The 27,066-nt window shown below is 46.2% G+C and overlaps 1 protein-coding gene across 1 annotated transcript; it reads left to right on the top strand.

Moving 5' to 3' along the window:
* The first annotated feature begins 1,926 nt into the window (after nucleotides 1–1,926).
* On the top strand, nucleotides 1,927–26,670 carry LOC100457083 (cofilin-1-like). The gene is made up of 4 exons (XM_054542772.1): nucleotides 1,927–2,003; nucleotides 11,644–11,818; nucleotides 12,414–12,549; nucleotides 26,180–26,670. Exons 1-4 carry the CDS (start codon nucleotides 1,927–1,929, stop codon nucleotides 26,668–26,670), a joined length of 879 nt encoding a protein of 292 aa, XP_054398747.1.
* Nucleotides 26,671–27,066: the final 396 nt, after the last annotated feature.

The following is a 27,066-nucleotide window of genomic DNA, read 5'->3' as shown; positions in this document are numbered from 1 at the left end:
AGGTTAGGAGTTCGAGACCTCATCTCCTCTAAAATTACAAGTTAGTCGGGCGTGGTGGCAGACACATCTAGTCCCAGTTACTTGGGAGGCTGAGGCATGAGAATCACTGGAACCTGAGAGGCAGAAGTTGTAGTGAGTAGAGATTGGGTGACTGAGCAAGACTCCATCTCAAACAACAACAACAAAACAAAACATAGGTTGGGGGAAAAGGAAGAGAATAGAACCAATTTTGTGACTTTTCTTTTTTCTTTTTCTTCTTTTTTTTTTTTTTTTTTGAGACATGGTCTCACTCTGTGGCCCAGGCTGGAATGCAGTGGCACAATCATAGCTCACTGTAACCTCAAGTGATCCTCCCACTTCAGCCTCCCCAAAGGGCTGGAATTACAGGCAGGCACCACCATGTCAGGTCTATTTTGTAAACTTTTATTATGGAGTATTTCAAACATACACAGAAGTTTCTAGAAGGATAATAAATATCCACCATGCATCTTCAACAGTCTTCAATAAGTAGCTAATTTTGTACTGTCTACAACCCACTAATTTACTCCTCTCCAATTATTTTGAAGCAAATCCATAACATTTCACCCATAAAGATTTTAGTATGGGCTGGGTGTGGTTGTTCACATCTGTAATCTCAGCACTTTGGGAGTCTGAGGCAAGAAGTTCGCTTGAGCCCAGGAGTTTGAGACCAGCCTGGGCAATATAGCAAGACTCTGTCTCTGTTTTTTAAAAAAGATTTTCGTACGTATATTCTAAGACCTAGACACAAAGTCATTATCATACCAGAAACAGAAACAAACTCCTCCTTTTCTAATCAGTGATTGAACCTGCTTTTGATATATTGGCTCAGGAACACCTCTTTAAGGAGGTGGCATTAGATCTTAGACATAGGGCAAGGCTTCCTAAATTATACGCTGTAAGGACTGGTTTTTCTGTTTTTTCAAATTTCTAATTTGATGTGAAATATGCAAAATGCAATAACAATTGCCTCAAGTAAAATTTTTAAACTTATACAGAGCAGATATTACATAACCAACTATGTCTCTGGACCCAAATCAAGTCTACAGTCTGATTGTTTATAGCTCAGAAGCTTAGAATGTTTTCACATTTTAATATGGTTGGTACAAAATAAAAAGATTTCATGACATGTAAAAATTATGTGAAACTCAGTCCGGGTGCAGTGGCTCACACCTCCAGCACTTTGGGAGGCTGAGGCAGGAGGATCACTTGAGCCCAGCAATTTGCTGCTGCAGTGAGCTGTGGTCACGCCACTGCACTCAAGCCTGGGCTGCAGAGAAAGACCCTGTCTCAAAAAAAAAAAAAAAAAAAAATCAAATATCAGTCATCATAAATAGTTTTATTGGAACATAGCCACACTTACTTGTTCATATTAGGCTCAATTTCATACGTTTCTCACTGTGACAGCAGAGTTGAATATGACAAAGACCGTGTGGCCCTCAAGCCTAAAATATTTGCTGTCTGATATTTTACAGAAAATTATTGTTGATTCATAATAAATCCAAGACCCAATTTTATATTATCATATTCAAGAGACAAAACTACTCTGTCAAATAACTATCAACTTTGCTCTCTTTTTTTTTTTTTTTTTTTTGAGAAGGAGTCTTGCTCTGTCACCCAGGCTGGAGTGCAGTGACATGATCTCTGCCTCCTGGGTTCATGCCATTCTCCTGCCTCAACCTCCCGAGTAGCTGGGACTACAGGCATAAGCCACCACACCTGGCTAATTTTTATATTTTTAATAGAGATGGGGTCTCATGTTGACCAGGCTGGTCTCAAACTCCTGACTTCAAATGATCCACCCGCCTTGGCCTCCCAAAGTGCTGGGATTACAGGCCTAAGCCACCACCTCTGGCCCTAAATTTCTGACTTCATCCACTGTCTTGTCGTTCACCGGTGTCATTTATGATGGGGAAATACTGGCAGAAGAAGAAGGCTGGAGATGATGCTCAGGAAGACGCCCAGAGTGCCATTGTGGACCCAGTGTGAACGGTCTGTGAAATTCAGCAGTGAAGCTGCTATGTGGGTAGTTGGCTAGAAGCATGTAAAGATTGGTAGAGATGAATTCCTCTCATCTAGTCTTAGAGGAGTAAACGTATGTCTTTCTAAAGATCACCAGGCCAGGTGCGGTGGCTCACGCCTGTAATCTGAGCACTTTGGGAGGCTGAGGTGGGCGGACCACAAGGTCAGGAGTTCGAGACCAGCCTGGCCAGCATGGTGAAACCCTGTCTCTACTAAAAATAAAAAAATTAGCCAGGCATGGTGGCGCATGCCTGTAGTCCCAGCTACTTGGGAGGCTGAGGCAAGAGAATCACTTGAACCCGGGAGGTGGAGGTTGCAGTGAGCCGAGATTGCACCACTGCACTCCAGCCTGGGCGACAGACTGAACTCCATCTCAAAAAAAAAAAATAAATAAATAAATAAATAAAGATCACCACCCTCTGCCCCTCACTGCCCCATCACCTTCAACACCCATGGCCACAAATGCAATAAACATTCATGGAAGACCCTCTTTCCATGAGGCAATCTCTGATGAGGTCCAAAAGATGCAAAGATCCCCATCCTTCCAAATCTCCCTGTCTGAGGAATGAATTCCAGGCTTTTAACCATGCATAGCATTATTCTGAGTATTGCAGCTCAACTAACTCCATTACACATAAATGGAAGCTATGCCCTAGGAGGATGGGAATTGTGTTGGAGGAGGGAAGTGTGTGTGTGTATATATATAATCTTTATATTAAACTGGAATATAAATAAAAAGTAATAGATGACATTAGTGTTTTTTTTTTTTTTTTTGAGATAGTCTCGCTCCATAGCCCAGGCTGGTTCAGTGGTGCAATCTCGGCTCACTGCAACTTCTGCCTCTCAGGTTCAAGCGATTCTCCTGTCTCAGCCTCCGGAGTAGCTGGGATTACAGGCACATACCACCATGGCCAGCTAATTTTTGTATTTTTAGTAGAGACGAGGTTTCACCTTGGTCAGGCTGGTCTCAAACTCCTGACCTCAGGAGTTTCCACCAGGCCCCATCTCCAACACTGAGGATCAGATTTCAACATGAGACTTGGCAGGGCCAAACAAACCATATCCAAACCCTAACACCAAGTCAAGACAAAAACAAGACCACTCCATAATCATGTCTGAACACAGACAGATACATGAACATTGTCCAAGCCACAAAAATGACCAGACAGCCCCCATCCTGGCTAGAATGAGTGACTGCTGCTTCTTTTCTTTTCTTTTTTTTTTTTTTTTTTTGAGACGGAGTCTCCCTCTGTCGCCCAGGCTGGAGTGCAGTGGCACGATCTCGGCTCACTGCAAGCTCCACCTCCCGGGTTCACGCCATTCTCCCGCCTCAGCCTCCCGTGTAGCTGGGACTACAGGTGTCTGCCACCACGCCCGGCTAATTTTGTTTTTGTATTTTTAGTAGAGACGGGGTTTCACCGTGTTAGCCAGGGTGGTCTCGATCTCCTGACCTCGTGATCCACCCGCCTCGGCCTCCCAAAGTGCTGGGATTACAGGCGTGAGCCACTGCACCCTCCCCTTTTTCTTTCTTTTACTTTTTTGAGAGGGAGTCTCGCTCTTGTTGCCCGGGCTGGAGTGCAGTGGTGAGATCTCGGCTCATTGTAACCTCCGCCTCCTAGGTTCAAGCAATTCTTCTGCCTCGGCCTCTCAGGTAGCTGGAACTACAGGCATACTCCACCACGCCCAGCTAATTTTTGTATTTTTTAGTAGAGACAGAGTTTTCCATGTTGGCCAGGCTGGTCTTGAACTCCTGACCTCAGGTGATCCACCTGCCTTGGCCTCCCAAAGTGCTGGGATTACAGGCATGAGCCACTGCACTTGGCCTGCTGCTTCTTTTCAATTGAAGCCTTTACCTCCCTTTATTCTTCTCTTATAGATAAGAATTATTAATATATCTAATTAACCCTGCTTCCTGACAGCATCCAATCCAGAGCAAGACCATTTCTCCAAACCCTCCCAAAATTACCTAATACAGACCCAAACCCTGTACCACCTTTCTATCACCCATTTCCTATAGCACCTTGTGTGTATTCTCCCTCACTGTAATGGGTAATAAACCCAACTTATTCAACTATAGGTGCATTGCTGGTGGCCTTTGGCAGGAGAGTATTAGCACATGTAGTTTTGTTTTTTCTTTAGAGACAGGGCCTCACTCTGTCACCCAGGCTGGATGCAGTGGGACGATCATAGCTCACTGCAGCATCAAACTCCAGGGCTAAAGCGATCCCCCCGCATCAGCCTTCCGATTAGCTGGGATTGCAGGTGCACACCACCACGTCTGGCTAATTTATTATATTTTTGTAAAGACAGGGTCTCGCCGTGTTGCCCAGGCTAGCCCCAACTCCTGGGTGCAAGTGGTCCTCCTACCTTCACTTCCCAAAGCACTGCAACTACAGGTGTGAGCCACCATGCCCAGCTGCAATAACACACTTCAAGCTAAACTATTCTTAGGAAAATGAACGAAATGGCCAATTGCAAATGCTTTTTGTCTCTCACCAAGACGCTTTCTTGAAGTAGAATGTAGTTACCTGGATACTTGTGCAAATGTAGATCATTTAACTCAGCATCTTAAAGTTTAGAGATTCCCTGTGTGTTGTCCAATACACATCATAAAGCCTAACATTTAAAAAAACCTAAACGAGTGATTCTGAATTGTCTGAAAAGACCTCCATCAGTCTGGGGATGGGCGTCGGGTTTGAGAGGGCAGCAGTGTGCAGCATACGAGAAAGTGGACTGCACAAGTCTGGAGGCTCCACTTCCACTGACCACAATGAGATTAGAAACTCCTGGGTTGGGCACGGTGGCTCACGCCTGTAATCCCAGCACTTTGGGAGGCCAAGGTGGGCAGATCACTTGAGGCCAGGAGTTCGAGACCAGCCTGGCCAACATGGTGAAACCCCATCTCTACTAAAAATGCAAAAATTAGCTGGGCATGGTGGCGGGCGCCTGTAGTCCCAGCTACTTGGGAGGCTGAGGCAGGAGAATCACTTGAATCTGGGAAACAGAGGTCGCAATGAGCCAAGATGGTGCCCCTGCACTCCAGCCTAGGTGACAGAGCGAGACTCCATCTCAAAAAAAAAAAAAAAGAAAAGAAAAGAAAAGAATAGAAACCTCATATTGTCTCTCCTAAATGAGACAAAAGAATTAGATTATACATGTCTGGTGCTTCATGAGGTGAGGGCTTTCCGGCCGTTGTGTCCCTTGCATTGTGCAACATGGCTCTCCTGAATGAGACAAAATGTTGGGGGAAAAAGTAGCTAGGCAAATTAAAAGAGTTCCAATAGGACACGAATATTAACCACAGGGCATCAAATTGTCGGTCAGTTCAGAATGCTGAACCGCTGAGATGAGGAATGCAGCCACCTTCATAGAGGAAAACAGCCACCAAACCCCTCATGCTGCCATGGCAACGGGAGCTCACAAATGATGCAATTGCAAAGGCAGCTGGACACATGCACATGTGACTGTTGGAAGCTGGGGCTGGGGTTGGAGGGGAGAGTGAGGGCAAGATCCCACCATGAGGGAAGTGGAAACCAGGCAAGGAAAATGTACGCTAATCCTAGTAATGAAAATAAAATTGGTCACAGCTGTGAGCTGTAGGAGAAGGGAAAAGGGAGCAAGCATATTTCATCTGTGCATGATGTCTTTCACCAAATATTATTAAAATACACTTCACTATCATTAATTCATTCCCCTAGCACCATGCTGAGGGTGCAGTCACCCCATTTTATAGGCAATATGGTCAGCTCAGTGACTCATAATTAGGAAGAAAAGGAATTGTATGAATAAAACATTCCACAGCAACTGGCCACAGTACTAAATATTGCTAACTCATTTAAATCCCCAAAGTTTTCTTTACCAAAATTTCTCTAAACTTGTGCATTAAAGTTTAACATTAGAAGGAAAACTTTCTCTCAAAATGGAGCAAAATGAAATTCATTTGTGAATCTTAGGGAAGGGCATGGGGAAGTTACTCGTACTAATCTTGCAGTTCACCTCTGAGTTGGAAATTCTATCAAAATGCAAAGTAACAACAAAGTAATTAGATTATAAATGCCTGGTGCTTCATGAGGTGAGAGCTTTCTGGCCATTGTGTCCATTGCTATGGCTAGCGCTGTTACAGGAACGGGGTCCTGATCCAGACCCCCAAGTGAGGGTTCTTGGATCTTGTGCAAAAAAGAATTCAGGGCGAGTCCATACAGAAAAGTGAAAGCAAGTTTATTAGGAAAGTAAAGGAATAAGAAAATGGCTACTCTATAGACAGAGCAGCCCCGAGGGCTGCTGGTTGCCCATTTTTATGGTTATTTCTTAATGATATGCTAAACAAAGGTGGATTATTCATGCTTCCCCTTTTTAGACCATATAGGGGAACTTCCTGATGTTGCCATGGCATTTGTGAACTGTCGTGGCGCTGGTTGGGAGTGTAGCACTGAGGATGACCAGAGGTCACTCTTGTGGCTATCTTGGTTTTGGTGGGTTTTGGCGAACTTCTTTACTGCAACCTGTTTTATCAGCAAGGTCTTTATGACCTGTATCTTGTGCCAACCTCCTATATCATCCTGTGACTTAGAATGTCTTCACTGTCTGGGAATACAGCCCAGTAGGTCTCAGCCTCATTTTACCCAGTCTCATTCAAGATGGAGTTGCTCTGGTTTACATGCCTCTGACAATACCAAGCTCAGGGGACTGACCACAGTAGGTGTTTAATCAATGCTTGTTGAGAGATAGCAGGCACAGTGAGTGGTAGGAACTATTAGTAAAGCCAGCTTGCCAATGCCTTCTCAGTAAAATACCAACTAAGCAACCTCAACAAGCCTGCAGTATGAGAAATTCTCCAATGACTTCTTTGGTCACTCATATTCTTTCATTCATTCTGCATGTGTTTTCCAAGTGCCTACAGGTGCTAGGAGCTGTGCCAGATGCTGGGTGTTCAGGATTGCTGAATATTCAGCACACACACTTGTTTATCTGGTAGAAGAAACAAAGGTCAAACAAACAGCTCACAAATTAAAATTGACCTACAGTGGTGATAAGGACTACAAGAAAGCCTGGGGCTGGGAAAAAGGAGAAGAGGAAGTACTGAGCAAAGCAGACAGTGGTGTAAGGTGATGCTAGAGGAGTGAATGGAATAGGCCATGCCAGGGCCTGTGGCTGGAGTCATGGATTTGAGCTATATTGTACGTATTTGAGGTACACAACATGATGCTTGTTATGCATATGCATAGTTTAAATGATTGCTACAGTAATTTACTCTCTTAGCAAATTTCCAGTATATAATGCAATGTTAACAATATTTCCTATGCTGTACACTAGATTCCTAGACATTCATCCGTCATAACTGCAACTTTGTACCCCTTGATCTACAGCTCCCCATTCTTCCACCAAATCCCAACCCTGCCGTTATACTGGTAACCACCATTCATTCTATTCTTTTTCTATGTATTAAACTTCTTTCACATGCCACGTATAAAAGAAATCATGCGGTATTTAATTTAATTAATTTATTTATTTATTAATTTATTAATTTATTTATTGAGACGGAGTCTCGCTCTATCGCCAGGCTGGAGTGGTGTGATCTCGGCTCACTGCAACCTCTGACTCCCTGATTCAAGTGATTCTCCTGCCTCAGCCTCCCGCGTAGCTGGGATTACAGGCACGCGCCACCACACCTTGCTAATTTTTGTATTTTTAGCAGAGACAGTGTTTTACCATGTTGGCCAGGATGGTCTCGATCTCCCGACCTCGTGTTCTGCCCGCCTTGGCCTCCCAAAGTGCTGGGGTTAAAGGCGTGAGCCACCGTGCCCGGCCAAATCATGCCGTATTTTTATTTTTGTGTCTGGCTTATTTAACTTAGCATAATGTCTTCTAGGTTCATTCATGTTACGCATGGCAGGATCTCCTTCTTTTTAAGGCTAATATTCCACTGTGTACATATAAAGAAAAAAGTCTATACATATACATATACACCCCACATTTTTAAAACTAATCTGTCAATGGGCACAAGTTTTCATATTTTGGCTATGTAAATAATGCTGCCATGAACGTGGGGGTACAGATATCTCTTTGAGATGCTGATTTCACTCCCTTTGAGTATATGATTTTTTAATTTATTTTTCTTTTTGATACAGAGTTTCACTCTTGTTGCCCAGGCTGGAGTACAATGACGTGATCTTGGCTCACTGCAACCTCTGCCTCCTGGGTTCAAACGATTCTCCTGCCTCAGCCTCCTGAGTAGCTGGGATTACAGGAGCCCACCACCACGCTCGGCTAATTTTTGTATTTTTACTAGAGACAGGGTTTCACTATGTTAGTCAGGCTGGTCTTGAACTCCTGACCTCAGGTGATCCACCCATCTCAACCTCCCAAAGTGCTGGGATTACAGGCATGAGCCACCACACCGGCTGAGTATATAATTTTTTTTTTGAGACAGTTTCACTCTGTTTCCCAGGCTGGAGTGCAATGGTGCGGTCTTGGCTCACTGCAACCTCCACATCCCGGGTTCAAGCAATTCTCCTCCCTCAGCCTCCCGAGTAGCTGGGACTATGAGCACGCACCACCATGCCTGGCTAATTTTTGTATTTTTGGTAGAGACAGGGTTTCACCATGTTGGCCAGGCTGGTCTCCAACTCCTGACCTCATCATCCACCCGCCTTGGTTTCCCAAAGTGCTGGGATTACAGACGTGAGCCACCGCGCCCGGCCAATAGGTGCTATTTTTACCTCTGTTCTTGCAGACGGGGGTTCTGAGGTAAACGAGATGTTAAGTAACTTTACCAAAGACACAGAGGGAGTGGGGGAAATAGTATTCATGTCCCAGCAGGCCGATTCCCAAACCAGTGATGATGGGAATGAAGGGGCTTAGGATACGTCACCCCAAATACACTGCCTCAGCATAAGGATTATTTTGGGTTGAAGGCACTTGAGAATCAACACATGGAGGAAGAGTTCTCCGCCCTTCCCTTATCTGCCTAAAAGCAGGGCATAAATTTCTCTGTGTGATGTGCTTTCCCCGCCCATCCCCAAAGAGCTACTCTCTCCACTGGAGAAAAAGAGTCAACACTGAGGTAAATTTGCATAAAGAGAAATACCTTGCTAGAATAGCCATTATCTTTCACTGGCCTCCCCATTTATTTCCTAGTCAATTCCCCGTAATTTATTTTCTGTCAAATCCCAAACCCCTTTTTCTTTTTCTTGTTTTTCCAGAGACGGACTTGCTCTGTCATCTAGGCTGGATTGCAGTGGTGTGATTATAGCTCACTGCAACCTCGAACTCCTGGGCTCAAGGGATCCTCCCACCTCAGCCTCCTGAGTAGCTGGGATTACAGGCACACTGACTGTGAGCTTGGTTAATTTCTTTTTCTTGTTTTTGGTAGATCTTGCTGTGCTGGTCGGCTGCGGTGGCTCACGCTTGTCATCACAGCACTTTGGGAGGCCAATGGAGCAGGGGTGGGTGGATCACGAGGTCAGGAGTTCGAGACCAGCCTGGCCAAAATGGTGAAACCCTGTCTACAGAAAATACAGAAAGTAGCCAGGTGTGCTGGCTTGTGCCTATAGTCCCAGCTACTTGGGAGGCTGAGGCACAAGAATTGAATCCAGGAGGCGGAGGTTGCAGTGAGCTGAGATCACACCACTGCACTCCAGCCTGGACAACAAAGCGAGACTCTGTCTCAAAAAAAAAGAGAGATCTTGCTGTGCTGTCCAGACTGATCTCAACCTCCTGGGCTCAAGCAGTTCTCTCACCTCAGCCTCCCAAAGTGCTGGGATTACAGGCATGAGCCACTGCGCCCAGATCGCCTTTATTTTGATAAAATGGCATATAAATTCCCAGAGCCTAACTGCTTTTTCAAGTTTCATTTCTTTTTGGTGAACTTTCATGCAGTACTTATAAACATTAACAAAATGATGTGATTTTTCTCCTGTTGAGCTGTTTTTTTGTTAATTTTATTTGCAGGCCCCCAGACACCGGACCTAAGAAAGCAGAGGAAAAGTTTCCCTGCCTAATAATAACAATGGGATCCTAGATCACAGAAGGATTGGTCAGGTCACACCGCCACATGGCTGCCCTGAGAATCAGACACACAGAGCTCTGGCTCCCATACCACTGTGAAAGCACTTTTGCAACACAAAATGATCGTGAAGTAAAGCACACATCAAACACAATTTACCTTTTATTTTTGTTTTTTGACAGAGTCTCGCTGTGTCACCCAGGCTGGAGTGCAATGGCAGGATTTTGGCTCACTGCAACCTCTGCTTCCCGGGTTCAAGTGATTCTCCTGCCTCAGCTTCTCAAGTAGCTGGGATTATAGGCGCCCGCCACCATGCCCGGCTAACTTTTTTTTTTTTTTTTTTTTTTTTTTTTTTTTACAACAAACACAATTTAAAAACAATCTCGGCTGGGTGCGGTGGCTCATGCCTGTAATCCCAGTACTTTGGGAGGCCGAGGTGGGCGGATCACCTGAGATCAGGATTTTGAGACCAGCCTGACCAACATGGAGAAACCCCATCTCTACTACAAATACAAAATTAGCCGGGTGTGGTGGCACATGCCTGTAATCCCACCTACTCGGAAAGCGGAGGCAGGAGAATCGCTTGAACCTAGGAGGCAGAGGTTCCAGTGAGCTGAGATCGCACCATTGCACTCTAGCCTGGGCAACAATAGCAAAACTCCACTTAGATTCTGTTTTCACAATCTTGGTTTTCCTTGTCTCTGGTGAAGAAAGTTTTTGCAAAATCATGGAGAGATTGTTCCTGGCCCCACACATATCCCAGGCCCCACCCTTACAGAGCCTGCTCCCGACCCTCCAGTGCATTGAGCTGAGGCTGCTGTGAACCCAGAGCTAGGACCCAATCCCAGGCCGGGGTTAGATGGTTGATTCACTGGCACTCCTAGAAGACTCAAGCTGCTCCAGCACCGACTTCTTATTCTCCTTCTGGACCTGCTGCTTGCCTGGATGGGAATACTTCTTTTTGTCTTGCTTCCCTTTTGCCCCAAGGCCCGTCTGGTGGAGGCCCAGCCCTGACTTTCTGTACCACAGCCACAGCTGATGAAAGAGCAGTCCTTATACAATGTGACTGTCATTGGGGTTGGAACCTCAAGCTGTTGAATGAAACAAGACAGCAGCCTTTGTAGAGGTCTAGGCCAGGCTGGGCATGGCGGCTCATGCCTATAATCCTAGCACTTTGGGAGGCCAAGCCGGGTGGATTGTCTGAGCTCAGGAGTTTGAGACCATCCTGGGCAACAAGGCGAAACCTCATCTCTACTAAGATACAAAAAATAAGCCGGGCATGGTGGCAGCTGCCTGTAGTTCCCCCTACCTGGGAGGCTGAGGCATGAGAATTGCTTGGGCCTGGGAGGTAGAAGCTGCAGTGAGCCAAGATCCCACCACTGTACTCCAGCCTGGGTGACAGAGAGTCTGTCTCAAAAAAAAAAAAACAAAAAAAAGAGTTCTAGGCCAGACCTGTAGCAACAGGTCACCTGGAAATGTGTTGAAAATGTTCAGGTTCTTGATGCTGTGAATGAAATGGTTATGGGGGGGTGGTAGGAATGTTGTTCCAGCTCCACCCTACACCCTAAATCAGTGATCCCCAACCATTTTGACACCAGGGACCAGTTTTGTGGAAGACAAAATCCGGTCCGAGGGCAGAGGTGGTGGGATGGGGGATGGTTTGGGGATGAAATTGCTCTCCCTGAGATCATCAGGCATCAGAGTCACGAGGAGCGTGTAACCTGGATCCCTCGCACACGCAGTTCACGACAGGATTCACACTCCCGTGAGAATGTAATGCCGCCCCTGGTCTGACCGGAGCTCTGGCCTTAGTGCTCACTTGCCTGCCACACACCTCCTGCGGTCCGGCCTGGTTCCTAACAGGCCTCTCACAGTTACAGGTCTGTGGCCTGGGGGTTGGGGACTTGTGTCTTAGACATTCTGACTCAGAAAGTCACCCTAAGTGTGAGGCCTGACAATCTTGCTTAAAATAAGTCCTCCAATTCTATGAGTTGTAGGCTTCAAATAAATAAATGAAATAAGCCCTCCACGTGGATGCTGATGAGTACTGATGTTTCAGAGCCATTGATCCAGCCGAGGTCAGCAAACTGTGGCCCAGGGACCAAATCCACCCTATTACATATTTCTGTACAGCTCTTTAAGAATGCTTTTTGCATTTTCAAATAATTGGGAAAAAACAAAAGAAAAATAACATTTCAGGACATGCGAAAAAGTTTAAATTCAACTTTCGGTATCCATAAAGATAATTTTATCCTACAGCCGTTTATTTACTTATTGTCTCTGGCTGCTTTTGAACTACAAGGGCAGAGTCGGTGAGTGGTGGCAGACAACTTTGAGTCTAAAATATTTATGATTTTGCCCTTTCCAGAAAAAGTTTGTGGACCTCTGCTCTGGGCAAAGCTGTTTTGAATTCTCAGTGTTTGCTGAGGTGCGGCAGCTGTCAGCTGCACCCCAAATACAGGCCAGCTCCACAGAGGGAAACCAGTCATCCCAGGCTCTGCCACGTAGAATCCATTTCTGTGCCACCAAGTTAAATTATTTTGCATCTCTAAAAGATGCTAAAAATGGCACTGAGGTTTAGAAAAATTTCCAAAGGCCCATCCTGTCCCATATCCAAATAAATAAATCTGGTTTTCACAACCCAAACTTGATTTTATTGCTGAAAATGTTGCCAGATATGCCCAGCTGGTGTTTACCTATTTCTCTACAGAGCAAATATGGGGCAGGGAGCTTAATTTTCTTAGGCTCATTGGGAATGTCCTTGGAAGAGGGCTAGTTAGAAGAGGAATTCTCAGGCTTTCATCTGAGGAATTTTTTTTTAAATTGTGACAAGGTCTCCATATGTTGTCCAGGCTGGTCTCCAGCTCCTGAACTCGAGGAATCCTCCCACCTCAGCCTCCCAAAGTGCTGAGATTACAGACGTGAGCCACCATGCCCAGCCTCTGAAGAATGTTAAGTACAAAAAAAGAAAAGAAAAGCCACATGAAGAAGCAGCAGTCACTAAAACATGCTACAGACACAAGGTGCCAGATGAACTTGAAGATAGTCCTTAAACACAAATAAAATCTGTCTGTAGCTTTGGCATTAGAAGTAGAGTCCCAAGAAATGAGGCCAGACAGGCAGTTCATTGAGGACCTCACATAACGTACCATGGATGCTAGTAATTATCCAGCGTACAACTGGGAATCATAAAAGAGTTTTGGCCGAGCATGGTAGCTCACACCTGGAATCCCGGCACTTTGGGAAACTGAGGTGAGAGGATCGCTTGAGCCCAAGAGTTCAAGACCTGACTGGGCAACAGCACAAAACCCCATCTCTTAAAAGAAAAAAAAAAAAGTGTTTCAGGAATAGGAGAGTAGTCTTTACTTACTTTTATTTTTTATTCATTTTTTTGAGACGGAGTCTCACTCTGTCACCCACGCTGGAGTGCAGTGGTGCAGTCTCGTCTCACTGCAACCTCCGCCTCCCAGGTTCAGGAGATTCTTGTGCCTCGGCCTCCTGAGTAGCTGGGATTACAGGCATGTGCCAGAACACCTGGCTAATTTTTATATTTTTAGTAGAGACAGAGTTTCACCATGTTGGCCAGGTTGGCCTTGAACTCCTGACCTCAGGTGATCCACCTGACTCAGCCTCTCAAAGTGCTAGGATTACAGGCATGAGCCACCATGCCAGGCCAAAGAAGCATGCTTCTGGTTTCCACTTAAACTCAACCTGCTTTGTTATCCATGTTGGGGATCACACAGTAAGGGGTAAAATTGTGTATTCTTCCATCTTTTGTCCTTGAGGACTAAAAGCTTTATGTTAAAAGTAAACCAGAGATCGGGTGCAGTGGCTTATGCCTGTAATCCCTGCACTTTGGGAGGCCGAGGTGGGTGGATCACCTAAGGTCAGGAGTTTGAGTCCAGCCTGGCCAACATGATGAAACACCATTTCTACTAAAAATACAAAAAATTAGCTGGGTGTGGTGGCGGGTGCCTGTAATCCCAGCTACTCAGGAGGCTGAGGCAAGAGAATCGCTTGAACCCGGGAGGCGGAGGTTGCAGTGAGCCGAGATCATGCCACTGCACTCCAACCTGGGCAACAAGAGCAAAACTCCATCTCAAAAAATAAACATATAAAACAAAAAAATAGAAAGGTAAACCAGATAGAGGGCCAAGCATGGTGGCTCATGCCTGTAATTCCAGTATTTTGGGCAGCTGAGGCAGGCGGATCACATGAGGCCAGGAGTTCAAAACCAGCCTGGCCAACATGGTGAAACCCCATCTCTACTATAATAAAAATACAAAAATTAGCCAGGTGTGGTGGTGCACTTCTGTAATTCCAACTACTTGGGAGGCTGAAACAGGAGAACCACTTGCATCTGGGAGGTGGAGGTTGCAGTGAGCTGAGATCATACTGCTGCACTCCAGCCTGGGCAACAGAGCAAGACCCTGTCTCAAAAGAAAAAAATTCAAAAAAAAGAAAATCTCTTTACATTTGTGCAAAAGCTTTATACTCTGAGATTTGGCTTCTCTTAAGTAAGGGATTTGGAGTTTACCAAATACCCAATTATAATGTAATTAGTCCTGAAAAAAAACAAAGTCGGCGGGGTGGGCCAGGCGCAGAGGCTCACACCTGTAATCCCAGCACTTTGGGAAGCCAAGGTGGTGGATCACGAGGTCAGGAGTTCAAGACCAGCCTGGCCAAGATGCTGAAATCCCGTCTCTACTAAAAACACAAACAATTAGCCTGGTGTCGTGGCAGGTGCCTGTCATCCCAGCTACTCAGAAGGCTGAGGCAGAGAATTGCTTGAACCCAGGAGGTGGAGGTTGCAGTGAGCTGAGATCATGCCCCTGCACTCGAGCCTGGGTGACAGAGGGAGAATCAGTCTCAAAAAAAAAAAAAAAAAAGGAAAGGCAGCTCTGCCTTCTTCTACTTCACTACACCCACACCCCTTCAGTCTCGGAGCCACACCCTTGCCCCACCCCACACTTGCATGGGTAATTTATTCATGTTCCAACCTGAAAGCCACTTTTTCTGAAAGATCTTCAGAACTGGCTCAGAAAATCTGAGCATGTTATCACCAAAAACATAGTTCTTAATCATTACTTTGCTCCTTTATTTGTTCTAATTTCTGTTTTATGTTTGTTGTCTGAAGGAGCTTTGATCCCAAGTCTTAGTCTATGAGTTATGACATCTGCATTGTTTTTTGATTTCTTCACCTGTGTTTTTCTATTTTAGCAAGCTCCTTGTTATCTGCATATAAATAAGAAGCTGTTTGGAAAAGTAGACATGAAGAAGTCAAGAAAAATATGTTTCCTATCTTTTGTTTTTGTTTTTGTTTTGAGACAGAGTCTCTCTCTGTCACCCAGGCCAGGCTACAGTGCAGTGGTGTGATCCCGGCTCACTGCATCCTCTGTCTCTCAGGTTCAAGCAATTATCCTGCCTCAGTCTCCCAAGTAGCTGGGATTACAGGCACGAGCCACCGTGCCTGACTAATTTTTGTATTTTTAGTAGAGATGGGGTTTCACCATGTTGGCCAGGCTGGTCTTGAACTCCAGGCCTCAAGTGATCTGCCCACCTCAGCCTCCCAAAGTGCTGAGATTACAGGCGTGAGCCACCACGCCCAGCCTGTTTGCTGTGTTATAATGATTATCTGCTGTTTATCTGAAATTTAAATAAGGACCCAAAAGTTAGGTGTATATTTTCTTTTCTTTTTTTTTGAGACAGAGTCTCACTCTGTTGCCCAGGCTAGAGGGCAATGGTGCAATCTCCGCTCACTGCAACCTCTGCCTCCCAGGTTCAAGTGATTCTTGTGCCTCAGCTTTCTGAGTAGCTGGGATTACAGGTGCCTGCCACCAGCCCAGCTAATTTTTGTATTTTTAGTAGAGACGGGGTTTTACCATGTTGGCCAGGCCAGGCTGGTCTTGAACTCCTGACCTCAAATGAACCACCCGCTTTAGCCTCCCAAAGTGCTGGGTTGACAGGCATGAGCCACCTTGCCCAGCAATTTCATTTGTTTAAAAATTTGTGTAAGGAAGAGTTAGACTCCTAAGGGACGGGGCCATCCACAGCCCATGCTTGGGCACACACAGAGTTGCTAGATTTAAAAAGTAAAAATACAGGACATCCTAGTTCAATTTAAATTTCAGATAAACAACAAATAATCTTTTTTGGTGTCTGGCCCACATGGCATTTGGCACACAGGATGATACAAATCTGAATCTGATTGGCAGGATTACTGATTTTGTGCCTTTAGGAAAATTACTTGATTTTTTTAAATCTCAGGTTTTTTCTCTTTAAAATTGAGAATACTAATAATATTAATAAATATTTTCGAGGCCAGGCATGGAGGCTCATGCCTATAATCTCAGCACTTTGAGAGGCTGAGGCAGAAGGATCTCTTGAGCCCAGGAGTTCAAGACCAGCCTGGGCAACAAAGTGAGGCCCCCATCTCTGTTCTTTTCTGTTTTGAGACTGAGTCTCGCTCTGTCGCCCAGGCTGGAGTGCAATGGCGTGATATCGGCTCACTGCAACCTCTGCCTCCTGGGTTCAAGCAATTCTCCTGCCTCAGCCTCCTATATAGCTAGGACTACAGGCATGTGCCACCACACCTGGCTAATTTTTGTATTTTTAGTAGAGGCAAGGTTTCACCATGTTGGCCAGGCTGGACCTCAAGTGATCCACCTGCTTCGGCCTCCCAAAGTGCTGGGATTACAGGCGTGGGCCACCGCGCCCAGCCCCCGTTTCTAAAAATACATACATACAAACATACATACATAAACTCTTTCAAGGACTTAGTGAATATTGACTAAGAGTTCTAGGGCCATTGTAGATCCTAAATAAATACTGAGTCAAATGGAAGGAGCACATAACCAAGCCAAGACATTGCCTTGAACCTTGAAAAATTAGTGGAAGGAGCTCATCCCTAGAGGGAGCACACTCTAGGCAAAAGAGGAAGCACCGTGAGCAATGACCTCAAAACGTTAGAGAAACAGGCCGTGGGCCGGACCCAATGAGCCACTGAGTAGGGCCAGTTCGTGAAATGTTAGGATGTGGCATGCAAAGCCATTGCAACATCTTTGAGGGCCAAAGCAAGGGGCTGTTCCCAGAAAATATGGCACTTAGAAGACCGTGTCATTTAAATCCACAGGACACTGTCCATTTTGTTTTACAATTGGGGCTGGTCGTTTTCAGCAATTGAAACCTTCTGTCTCCTATTGAGAGCATCCCTCTCCTTTAAAAATTTTTTTTAAATACTTTTTTTTTCTGTAGAGATGGGGTCTCACTGTGTTGCCCAGGCTGGTCTTGAACTCCTAGAATCAAGCAGTCCTCCTGCCTCTGCTCCCAAAGTGCTGGGATTACAGGCATGAGTCACCATGCCCGGCCTGCATCCTTCTCTTAATACCAAGTTACTTTATCTTTGAGATGGAGTTTCGCTCTTGTTGCCCAGGCTGGAGTGCAATGGTGTGATCTCGGCTCACTGCAACCTCTGCCTCCTGGGTTCAAGTGATTCTCCTGCCTCAGCCTCCTGAGTAGCTGGGATTACAGGCGTGTGCCACCACGCCCAGCTAATTTTGTATTTTTAGTAGAGACGGGGTTTCTGCATGTTGGTCAGGCCTGTCTCGAACTCCCGACCTCAGGTGATCTGCCTGCCTTGGCCTCCCAAAGTGCAGGGATTATAGGCGTGAGTCACTGCGTCCAGCCCCAGCTTTTTTTTTTTTTTTTTTTTTTTTTGTAGTTTTAGTAGAAACAGGATTTCACCATATTGGCCAGACTGGTCTCGAACTCCTGACATTGAGTGATCCACCTGCCTCAGCCTCCCAAAGTGCTGGGATTATACGCATGAGCCACTGCGCCCAGACTTAAGTTACTTTAGAACCAAGATCAATTCAAGGAAGAACCTTGCCCACCCCCACCCCCTGCCCCACCCACATTTAGACACTTATTTACCGTTGATTCTTATTTCCCGTTGATTCAGGAGCCTACACTGATGAGTTTGAGGTGTTAATATGGTTCTGGAACTGACAAGGCATTCTAATACCATAGCTTAGTGTATCAGTGGCATGGTGGTGGCTATGTTTTCTAGATTTTCAGGCAGTGTTTATCTTTTGGTAAAAGTGGCATATAAAGGTAAAATGAGTCCTGGCGCAGTGGCTCACGCCTGTAATCCCAGCACTTTGGGAGGCCAAGGCGGGTGGATCATTTGAGGTCAGGAGCTTGAGACCAGCCTGACCAACATGGTGAAACCTGTCTCTACTAAAAATACAAAAATTATCTAAGCGTGGTGGTGCGTGCCTATAATTCCTGCTACTCGGGAGGCTGAGGCAGGAGAATCACTTGAACCCAGGAGGCAGAGGTTGCAGTGAGCAGAGATGGTGCCACTGCACTCCAGCCTGGTCAACAGAGCGAGACTCCATCTAAAAATATATATATATATATTAATTGGAGAAAATTAATTAATTGGGGAGAATTTATTTTTATTGACCACAAACTGCTTGGCCATTTCCAAATCCAAAGAAGCCAAGCTGTTGCCACCTGCTGGTTTTTGTCAGCATTGACTTAAATGTCAAAGGAGACACTTCTGAACTAGCTGGAGCTTTCCTGACAGAGGAAGCTATTTCAGGTAGTACAGTCCTGTTGGTTGGAAACTTGGTGCGGTTGAGATCTCATCGCTTGTGAGGAACATATAAGTGATACGAAAACTCTGAAGCTAAAAGTGTACCAGCTCTTCATGATGGGCTGTTCGGAAGGACTTTCTATTCTGAAGCCTAGACTAGGGGTTTTCAGATGAAGAACCTGGTGCCGGGATTAAATGATCCCCCAGGACAGGGCAAGGCAGGGCAGACCCTCCTTTTGAACCCAGGTCTGTCTGATGACAAAGCTCCAGCACTTCCCAGGACACTATGCTGTCTCTAAATGCAGTATTGGGCCAAGGAATGTGCTCAATATGTTGTCTTGTATTTGAACCGGAATCAGGATGAATATAGATGTAGCATAATGATGGCCTTTTTCCAGCGGGCAGGAGGAGAAAGCAGCCGCGGTGTTACCACCCAACACTGTTCGGCCCTGTGCTTTTCAAACACAAAATCTGCAACTGATCAAGCTCCCCAGGTGATTCCTAATGTGCACAGGAATCATAGGCTTCAGATGCAGAATTCCTATGCACATTAGCAATCACCTGGGCAGCTTGATAAGTTGCAGATTCTGATTCAGTAGTTTGAAAGAACTTGAGATTCTGCATTTTTAACTTCATATCAGGTGATGTTGATGCTGCTAGTCTATAGACCACCCTCGGGGTCTAGAGTGAAGTCTAGACCAGTGGTTCTCAGCCGGCGGCAATTTGCCCTCCCCCAACATCTGGAAACATCTAGGAGCATTTTTGATATCACTATGGGGGGAGCAGTGCTATTGGCATCTAGTAAATAGAGGCCAGGCAGGGATGCTGCTGAACATCTTACAATGCACACGGCAGCCTCCCATAACAAAGAATTATTTTCCCAAATGTCAATTGCACAGAAGTTGGGAGACTCTGTCCTAGATGATGACTTGGGTTCACCTGCTGTGAGAAGCTCAGGTCTTCTAACCTGGAGTTTGCTGAGAAATAAGTGTGAACTAGCTATTTTTTTTTTTGGCAGCCAGGTCTCACTCTGTTGTCCAGGCTGGAGTGCAGTGGCACGATCTCGGCTCACTGCAACCTCCACCCTCCAGGGTTCAAGCGATTCTCCTGCCTCAGGCTCCCAAGTAGCTGGGATTACAGGTATGCATCACCATGCCTGGCTAATTTTTGTATTTTTGGTAGAGACAGGTTTCACCATGTTGGCTAGGCTGGTCTGGAACTCCTGACCTCAAGTAACTGGCCATCGTTGGCCTCCCAAAGTGCTGGAATTACAGGTGTGAGCCACTGGGCCCGGCTTGAACTAGCTTCTTTTGTTTGTGGAAGAAAACAATACACACTTATAAATCTCCCATACAGGCAAGGTGTGGTGGCTCATGCCTGTAATCTCAGCACTTTGGGAGGCAGATCAGGATTGCTTGAGGCCAGGAGTTCAAGACAAACCTGGGCAATATAGCAAGACCTCAACTCTGTACTTTATTATTATTTTTTTAATTAGCTGGGCATAGTTGCACACACTCGTAGTCCTAGCTATTCAGGAGGCTGAGGTGGGAGAATCACCTGAGCCCAGGAATCTGAGGCTGCAGCAAGCTATGATTGTGCTACTGCATTCCAACCTGGATGACAAAGTGAGACCTTGTCTCTAAAAATAATAATAATAATAAACAAAAATTTTAAAAACTTGGCCAAGTGCAGTGGCTCATGCCTGTAATCTTAGCACTTTGGGAGCCCGAGGTGGCCAGATTGCCTGAGCTCAGGAGATCGAGACCATCCTGGCTAACACGGTGAAACCCCATCTCTACTAAAAATACAAAAAATTGGCTGGGCGTGGTGGTGCGTGCCTGTAATCACATACTCAGGAGACTGAGGCATGAGAATCACTTGAAACCAGGAAGCGGAGGTTGCAGTGAGCCGAGATCGTGCCACTGCACTCCCTGGGTGACAGAGTGAGAGTCTGGCTCTAAAAAAAATTTTTTTAGATTAAAAAAAATAAAAAATAGAAAACCTCCCGCCAGGTGCAGTGGCTCATGCCTGTAATCCTGGCACTTTGGGAGGCCAAGGTAGGAGAATCACTTGAGCCCAGGAGTTCAAGACCAGCCTGGGCACATGGCAAAACCTTGTCTATACAAAAAAAAGAATTAGCTGGGCATTGTGGCATGCACCTGTAGTCCCAGCAGGGAGCTGTGATCCCACCACTGCACTGCAGCCTGGGCGACAGTGTGACTGAGACCCTGTCTCAAAAGAGAAAAAAGAAAGATTAAATACAATGCAGCCAATATAACTAACACATCAACTTATAAAAAAACCACTTACAGCCAGGCATGGTGGCTCACACCTGTAATCCCAGCACTTTAGGAGGCCGAGGCAGGTGGATCACGAGGTCAGGAAATCGAGACCATCCTGGCTAACATGGTGAAACCCCGCCTTTACTAAAAAATACAAAAAATTAGCTAGGCGTGGTGGTGGGGACCTGTAGTCCCAGCTACTCGGGAGGCTGAGGCAGGAGAATGGCATAAACCCGGGAGGCAGAGCTTGCAGTGAGCCAAGATCACGCCACTGCACTCCAGCCTGGGCGACAGAGCAAGACTCCATGTCCGTGTCAAAAACAAAAAACAAAAAATAACACCTACATAAAAGACCCTCCTGTATGTAGTTTAGCAGCAAAGGAAAGGTGAGGGGATATTGAAGAGACTTGTAAGACTAAGAAGGCCTTTTGAGTTGTGAAGAACTCTGCCTGTATTAACTCCTCCAGGCAAGGGCTTGGCAGTACAGAAATCAGCAAGCCCAGTAGACTTGGCAATGCTTTTCTTCTTATCTCATGCGAGACCAAAACAACAACAAAAAGACCCTTTCTTTCTTTCCTTCCTCCCTCCCTCCCTCCTTTCTCTCTCTCTCTCTTTCTTTCTTTCGAGACAGTGTCTCGCTCTGTCACCCAGGCTGGAGTGCAGTGGCGCGATCTCAGCTCACTGCAACCTCCACCTCCCAGGTTCAAGTGATTCTCCTGCCTCAGCTTCCAAGTAGTTGAGATTACAGGCACGTGCCACCATGCCTGGTTAATTTTTGTATTTTTAATAGAGACAGAGTTTTGCCACGTTGGCCAGGCTAATCTCGAACTCCTGACCTCAGGTGATCCACCCGCCTCAGCCTCCCAAAGTGCTGGGATTACAGGCATGAGTCACCGCGCCCAGCCCTAAAAGACCCTTTCTATTGTGATTTATTCCCCAGGATATCTTGATAGAACTATTACTGTAAACCTAGAACAGAGGTTAGCAAACTTTTTCTGTAAAAGGTCAGATAGTAAATATCTTAGGCTTTGCAGATGTTATGGCCTCTTTGGCAATGACTCAACTCTGTCACTGTAGCACAGAAGCAGCCAGAGACAATAATTACCCAGTGGGTCTGGCTGCATCCCAATAATACTTTATTTGTAAAAATAGACCCCAAAGCAAACGGTCCATGGGCAGTAGTTTGCTGACCTCCAGTCTAGGCACTGAAGTGAATCTCGGGCCGGCAGTAGATCCCATGTTAGCAGTGACATAAGCAGCTGGGCCCCATTTATTTTAGGGGGTGGGGAGAGAGTGACTAATACATTGCAACAAGCCAACTGCCCGCAAAAAAAATAATGGTTTCCCAGCTTGACCCAATGACTAAAAGCAGCCACTCACACCACTGAAATTCAATATAAGTAGTTCTATTTTCTCCCTCTGAAGTTGACACTGCAGGTGCTCTAATTTATCACAAAGTATTAATTAACTACCTAAGATGTACTTAGCATTTCTGGGAGCCATGAGGAATGAAAAAAACATGTCACAGTCCATATTCTTAAGCAGTTTCCTTGGGGTTACTATGGTGCTAAGACGTAGACACACAATCACAGCCCTTTCAAACACCCATGGAGAGATTATTCAGTAAATGTGCATGAGAAATTGGTTAGGCATTTGGAAAAAGATGAAACCTGGTTGGGAGGCCGAGGCGGGTGGATCACGACATTAGGAGTTCAAGATCAGCCTGGCCAACATGGTGAAACCCTATCTCTACTAAAAATACAAAAATTAGCCAGGCATGGTGGCGTATGCCTGTAATCCCAGCTACTCAGGAGACTGAGGCAGGAGAATTGATTGAACCCGGGAGGCAGAAGGCTGCAGTGAGCCAAGATCGCACCACTGCACTCCAGCCTGGGTGACAGAGTGAGACTCTGTCTCAAAAAAAAGTAAAATAAAATAAAAACAACTACATGAGAAAATTTGTATAAACAAGGTCATAATAAATGGAGCCATTCTTTTTAATATATGTGACACATAATGAGTTAATCACTCAACTACAACAATCAATATAAAATTATGAAAAGCCTAAAGAAAAGTGATACTTCACAGAAGTACAAATCACTGATTAATTTTAAGTACCTGAGTAGGTGCTTAAAAAAAAAAAATCCAGACCGAAAACAATTGAAATCCATCCCTTAGGGACAGATCAGCATCTGTCTTGGTTTTTGGGTCATGTGCTCTCTGGCCACTCCTCCTGAGCATGCTCCCTCCTGGAACCCAGCCACCTGCTGAGAGGCCACTTGGAGTCACTCCAGTCTTCAATCCAGCTGGCCCCAGCCTTGAGTCATCCCAGCCCAGGGGCTGGACTTGCGAATGAAGAAGCCTCTGGATGATTTCAGCTCCCAGCCACTTTTTTTTTTTTTTTTTTTTTTCCTGACATGTCTTGCTCCGTCGCCCAGGCTGGAGTGCAGTGGCGTGATCTCGGCTTACTGCAACCTCCGCCTCCCGGGTTCAAGCAATCCTCCTGCCTCAGCCTCCTGAGTAGCTGAGAATACAGGCTCCTGCCACTATGCCTAGCTAATTTTTTGTATTTTTAGTAGAGACGGGGTTTCACCGTGTTAGCCAGGATGGTCTCGATCGCCTGACCTCATGATCTGCCCACCTCGGCCTCCCACAGTGCTGGGATTACAGGTGTGAGCCACTGTGCCCTCGGCTCCCAGCGATTTAAGTCACTCCCAGCCTTCAGGTGTTTCTGGCTGAGTCCCCAGGCACCGTGGAGCATAGACAAGCTGTCACCGTGTACGTTTTCTGAAATCCCCTTACCCACAGACTCCATGAGCATAAAAAACAGAACAAGACTCCACCTCAAAAAAAAAAAAAAAAAAAAAAAATCACTCCAGAAAGTAGATTTATTTGGGAAGAATACTCATTGATCCAGGCTAAGCAATAAGAGTATGTCTGGAGAAGGAACCTAGGAGTCAGGGTTTTTACTTGGCATATGGCACAGATGACTTGAAGGACATATTAGAGGAACTGACTACAGCAGACAAGCCAGGGAGGGCAAGGACAGCCACAGGTGGGAGAGAGGGTGAGCAGCCACCTGGGAGCGGGGAAAGCAGCCCAGAGGAGGAAACAGCAGGCCCCGGAGGGAGGGAGCCCAGGAGATCTGCCAGGCCCAGCACTGTTGAGGGACTTCAGGGAGCTGACATCTTCTCTGAGTTCCAGCTTCTTGAACAAATACTCTCTCTCAGCCGGGCACGGTGGCTCATGCCTGTCATCCCAGCACTCTGGGAGGCTGAGGCGGGTGAATCCCTTGAAGCCAGGAGTTCAAGACCAGCCTGGCCAACATGGTTAAACCCCGTCTCTACTAAAAATACAAAAATCAGCCAGGTGTGGTGGTACACATCTGTAATCCCAGCTACTCGGGAGGTTGAGGCACGAGAATCGCTTGAACCTGGGAGGTAGAGGTTGCAATGAGCCAAGATTATGCCACCGCACTCCAGCCTGGTCGACAGAGCAAGACTCTGCCTCAAAAAAGACAAAACAAAACAAAACCAAAAAACCTCTCTCTCTCCCATTAGAATGCTTCCTCTTTCCCATCATTCGTCTTTTAATAGAAGTCCAAACACCTGAACAAAATTTACAGGGCCCTGAAGACCTGCCTAGTTCCTTCTCCCTGTCACTGGCTGCAGCCACCCTGGAATCTTGTTTGTAAAACTCTTAGACAGTAGGACCCTTTTCTCAATCACGCCTTCCTCTGCCTGGTGTGTTCCGTCTCCACCACTGGCTCCGGTTCATCACTCTGGCCCAAGTGAAAATTATTCTCTCTCTGATCACCTGGAAAATGCATTCCATCTGCCAATCACTGAGTTTTTTTCTTCTTTCTTATTGTACTTATAAATATCTGAATGCTATCTTCCTTCCCTTGCTAGCATTAAACTGGGCTCCATGAGGGCCAGGACCTTGCCTACCTTGTTCAATGAGGTATTTTCAGGACCCAAAATAGTGCTGGTAGATAGTCAGTAAATGCTCAATAAATGTTTGCTGAAAATCAATAAAACTCCTTCCTAGATAAACTCTCATCCACACTTCAAAACCCAGTTCACAAACCCAGGAATTTGAGGCTGCAGTATCTCCTGTGACCATACTCTCCAAGCACCTGTTCTGGTTGTACTGTTGATGAATGAAGCACCCTATTTTTTGTTGTTGTTTTTGAGACAGGGTCTCATTTTGTCACCCAGGCTGGAGTGCAGTGGCGAGATCTCAGCTCACTGCAACCTCTGTCTCTGAGGCTCAAGCGATCCTCCTGCCTCAGCCATGTAGCTGGAACTACAGGTGTGCACACCACCACCCACCTAATGTTTGTATTTTTTGTAGAAACGGAGTTTTGCCATGTTGCTCAGGCTGGTCTGAAACTCCTGAGCTTAAGCAATCCACCTGCCTCGGCCTCCCAAAATGCTGGGATTACAGGTGTGAGCCACAACGCCCGGCCTTGAAACACCCTAGTGTTAATGCATTCATGGGGCTCCACTGTACCTCCTGTCCCCTCTGTAGGTTGTGTTAGTGTCACTCAGCATTGTAGCTCAAGGATCCCGTACTTGTCAAGTAAAGTAACTTCAACTTAGATAGGGATCCCAGCAGAGAGCTAGCAGCAGAGGTTGTAAATGTGGCTCCCTAACCTCAAGTCCTGATGAGACTACGTTGTGTGAAAATGGAAAATATTCTTGGTCTTTCTGGGCCTCAGTTTCCTTATCTGTAAAATGACAGTAATATAACCCAGGGTCGCTAGTTTGTTGGGTATGCACTGTGAAAACGTATCCACTTGTGACCTGCTGCACCTTAAGTTCTTGTTTCCAAAAGTACCAGGAAGAAGCTCAGCCCCAGGACAACACAAAAACCAGTTGGATTCAGAGATGCATGAGTTGGAGATGAACTTTGGAGAACTCTAGACCACACTAAAAATCCCCTCCCTGGCCTGTGCGGTGACTCATGCCTGTAATCCTAGCACTTTAGGAGGCCAAGACAGGCGGATCACTTGAGCCTAGGAGTTTGAGAGCAGCCTGGGTGACATAGTGAGGCCCTGTATCAACAAAAAATTTAAAAAATTGACTGGGCGTGGTGGTGCACACCCCCCTAGTCCCAGCTACTCTGGAAGCTGAGGCATGAGAATCGCTTGAGCTGGGAGGTAGAGGTTGCAGTGAGCCAAGATTGCACTACTGCATTCCAGCCTGGGAGACAGAGTGAGACCCTATCTCAAAAACAAACAAAAAAAAGGTTCAGTCATCTCTGATGGTGTCATCAAGGTGTTCAACAACATGAAGGTGTGTAAGTCTTTGACGCCAGAGAAGGTGAAGCAGCACAAGAAGACGGTGCTCTTCTGCCTGAGCGAGGACAAGGAGAACATCATCCTGGGGGAAGGCAATGAGATCCTGGTGGGTGACATGGGCCAGACCGTCCATGACCCCTACACCACCTTTGTCAAGATGCTGCCAGATAAGAACTACCGCTATGCCCTCTATGACACAATCTATGAGACCATGGAGAGCAAGAAGGAGGACCTGGAGTTTGTCTTCTGGGCCCCTGAATGGGCACCCCTTACGAGCAAAATGATCTATGCCAGCTCCAAAAATGCCATCAAGAAGAAGCTGACAGGGATCAAGCATGAATTACAAGCAAACTGCTATGAGGAGGTCAAGGATCACTGCACCCTGGCAGAGAAGCTGGGGGGCAGTGCCTTCATCCCCCTGGAGGGCAAGCCTTTCTGAGCCCTTTCTGGCTCCCTGCCTGGAGCATCTGACAGCCCCACCCTTTCCCTCAGGGGTTGCAGGCTGCCCCCTTCCTACCAGACCAGAGGGGCTGGGGGGACCCCAGTAGGGGGAGGACAATCCCTTCACCCCAGTTGCCAAACAGACCCCCCACCCTTGGGTTTTCCTCCTCCCTCCATCCCTAACGGTTCTGGCCTTCTCAAACTGCTTTGGATCTGATTCCTCTTGGGTTGAAGCAGATCAAGTTCCCCGCAGGCACCCCAGTTGTGAGGGAGACTGTATTTTTTTTAACAACACCCCCACTCCCCACCTGTTCCTCCCCCTTCCCATGCTGCCAACTTTTTTTTTTTTTGAGACAGAGTCTCACTCTGTTGCCCAGGCTGGAGTGCAGTGGTG

The sequence above is a fragment of the Pongo abelii genome, chromosome 1 (genome assembly GCF_028885655.2).
Source record: "Pongo abelii isolate AG06213 chromosome 1, NHGRI_mPonAbe1-v2.0_pri, whole genome shotgun sequence".
NCBI lineage: Eukaryota > Metazoa > Chordata > Mammalia > Primates > Hominidae > Pongo > Pongo abelii.
This window is presented reverse-complemented; position numbering and strand designations above follow the sequence as displayed.

Coding starts and splice junctions, on each gene's coding strand:
- LOC100457083 (XM_054542772.1), top strand. CDS start 1,927: ATGGGGAAATACTGGCAGAAGAAGAAGGCTGGAGATGATGCTCAGGAA. Junction 11,819..12,413: donor ATTCACACTCCCGTGAGAAT/GTAATGCCGCCC, acceptor TGCCCTTTCCAG/AAAAAGTTTGTGGACCTCTG. Junction 12,550..26,179: donor GTCATCCCAGGCTCTGCCAC/GTAGAATCCATT, acceptor AACAAAAAAAAG/GTTCAGTCATCTCTGATGGT.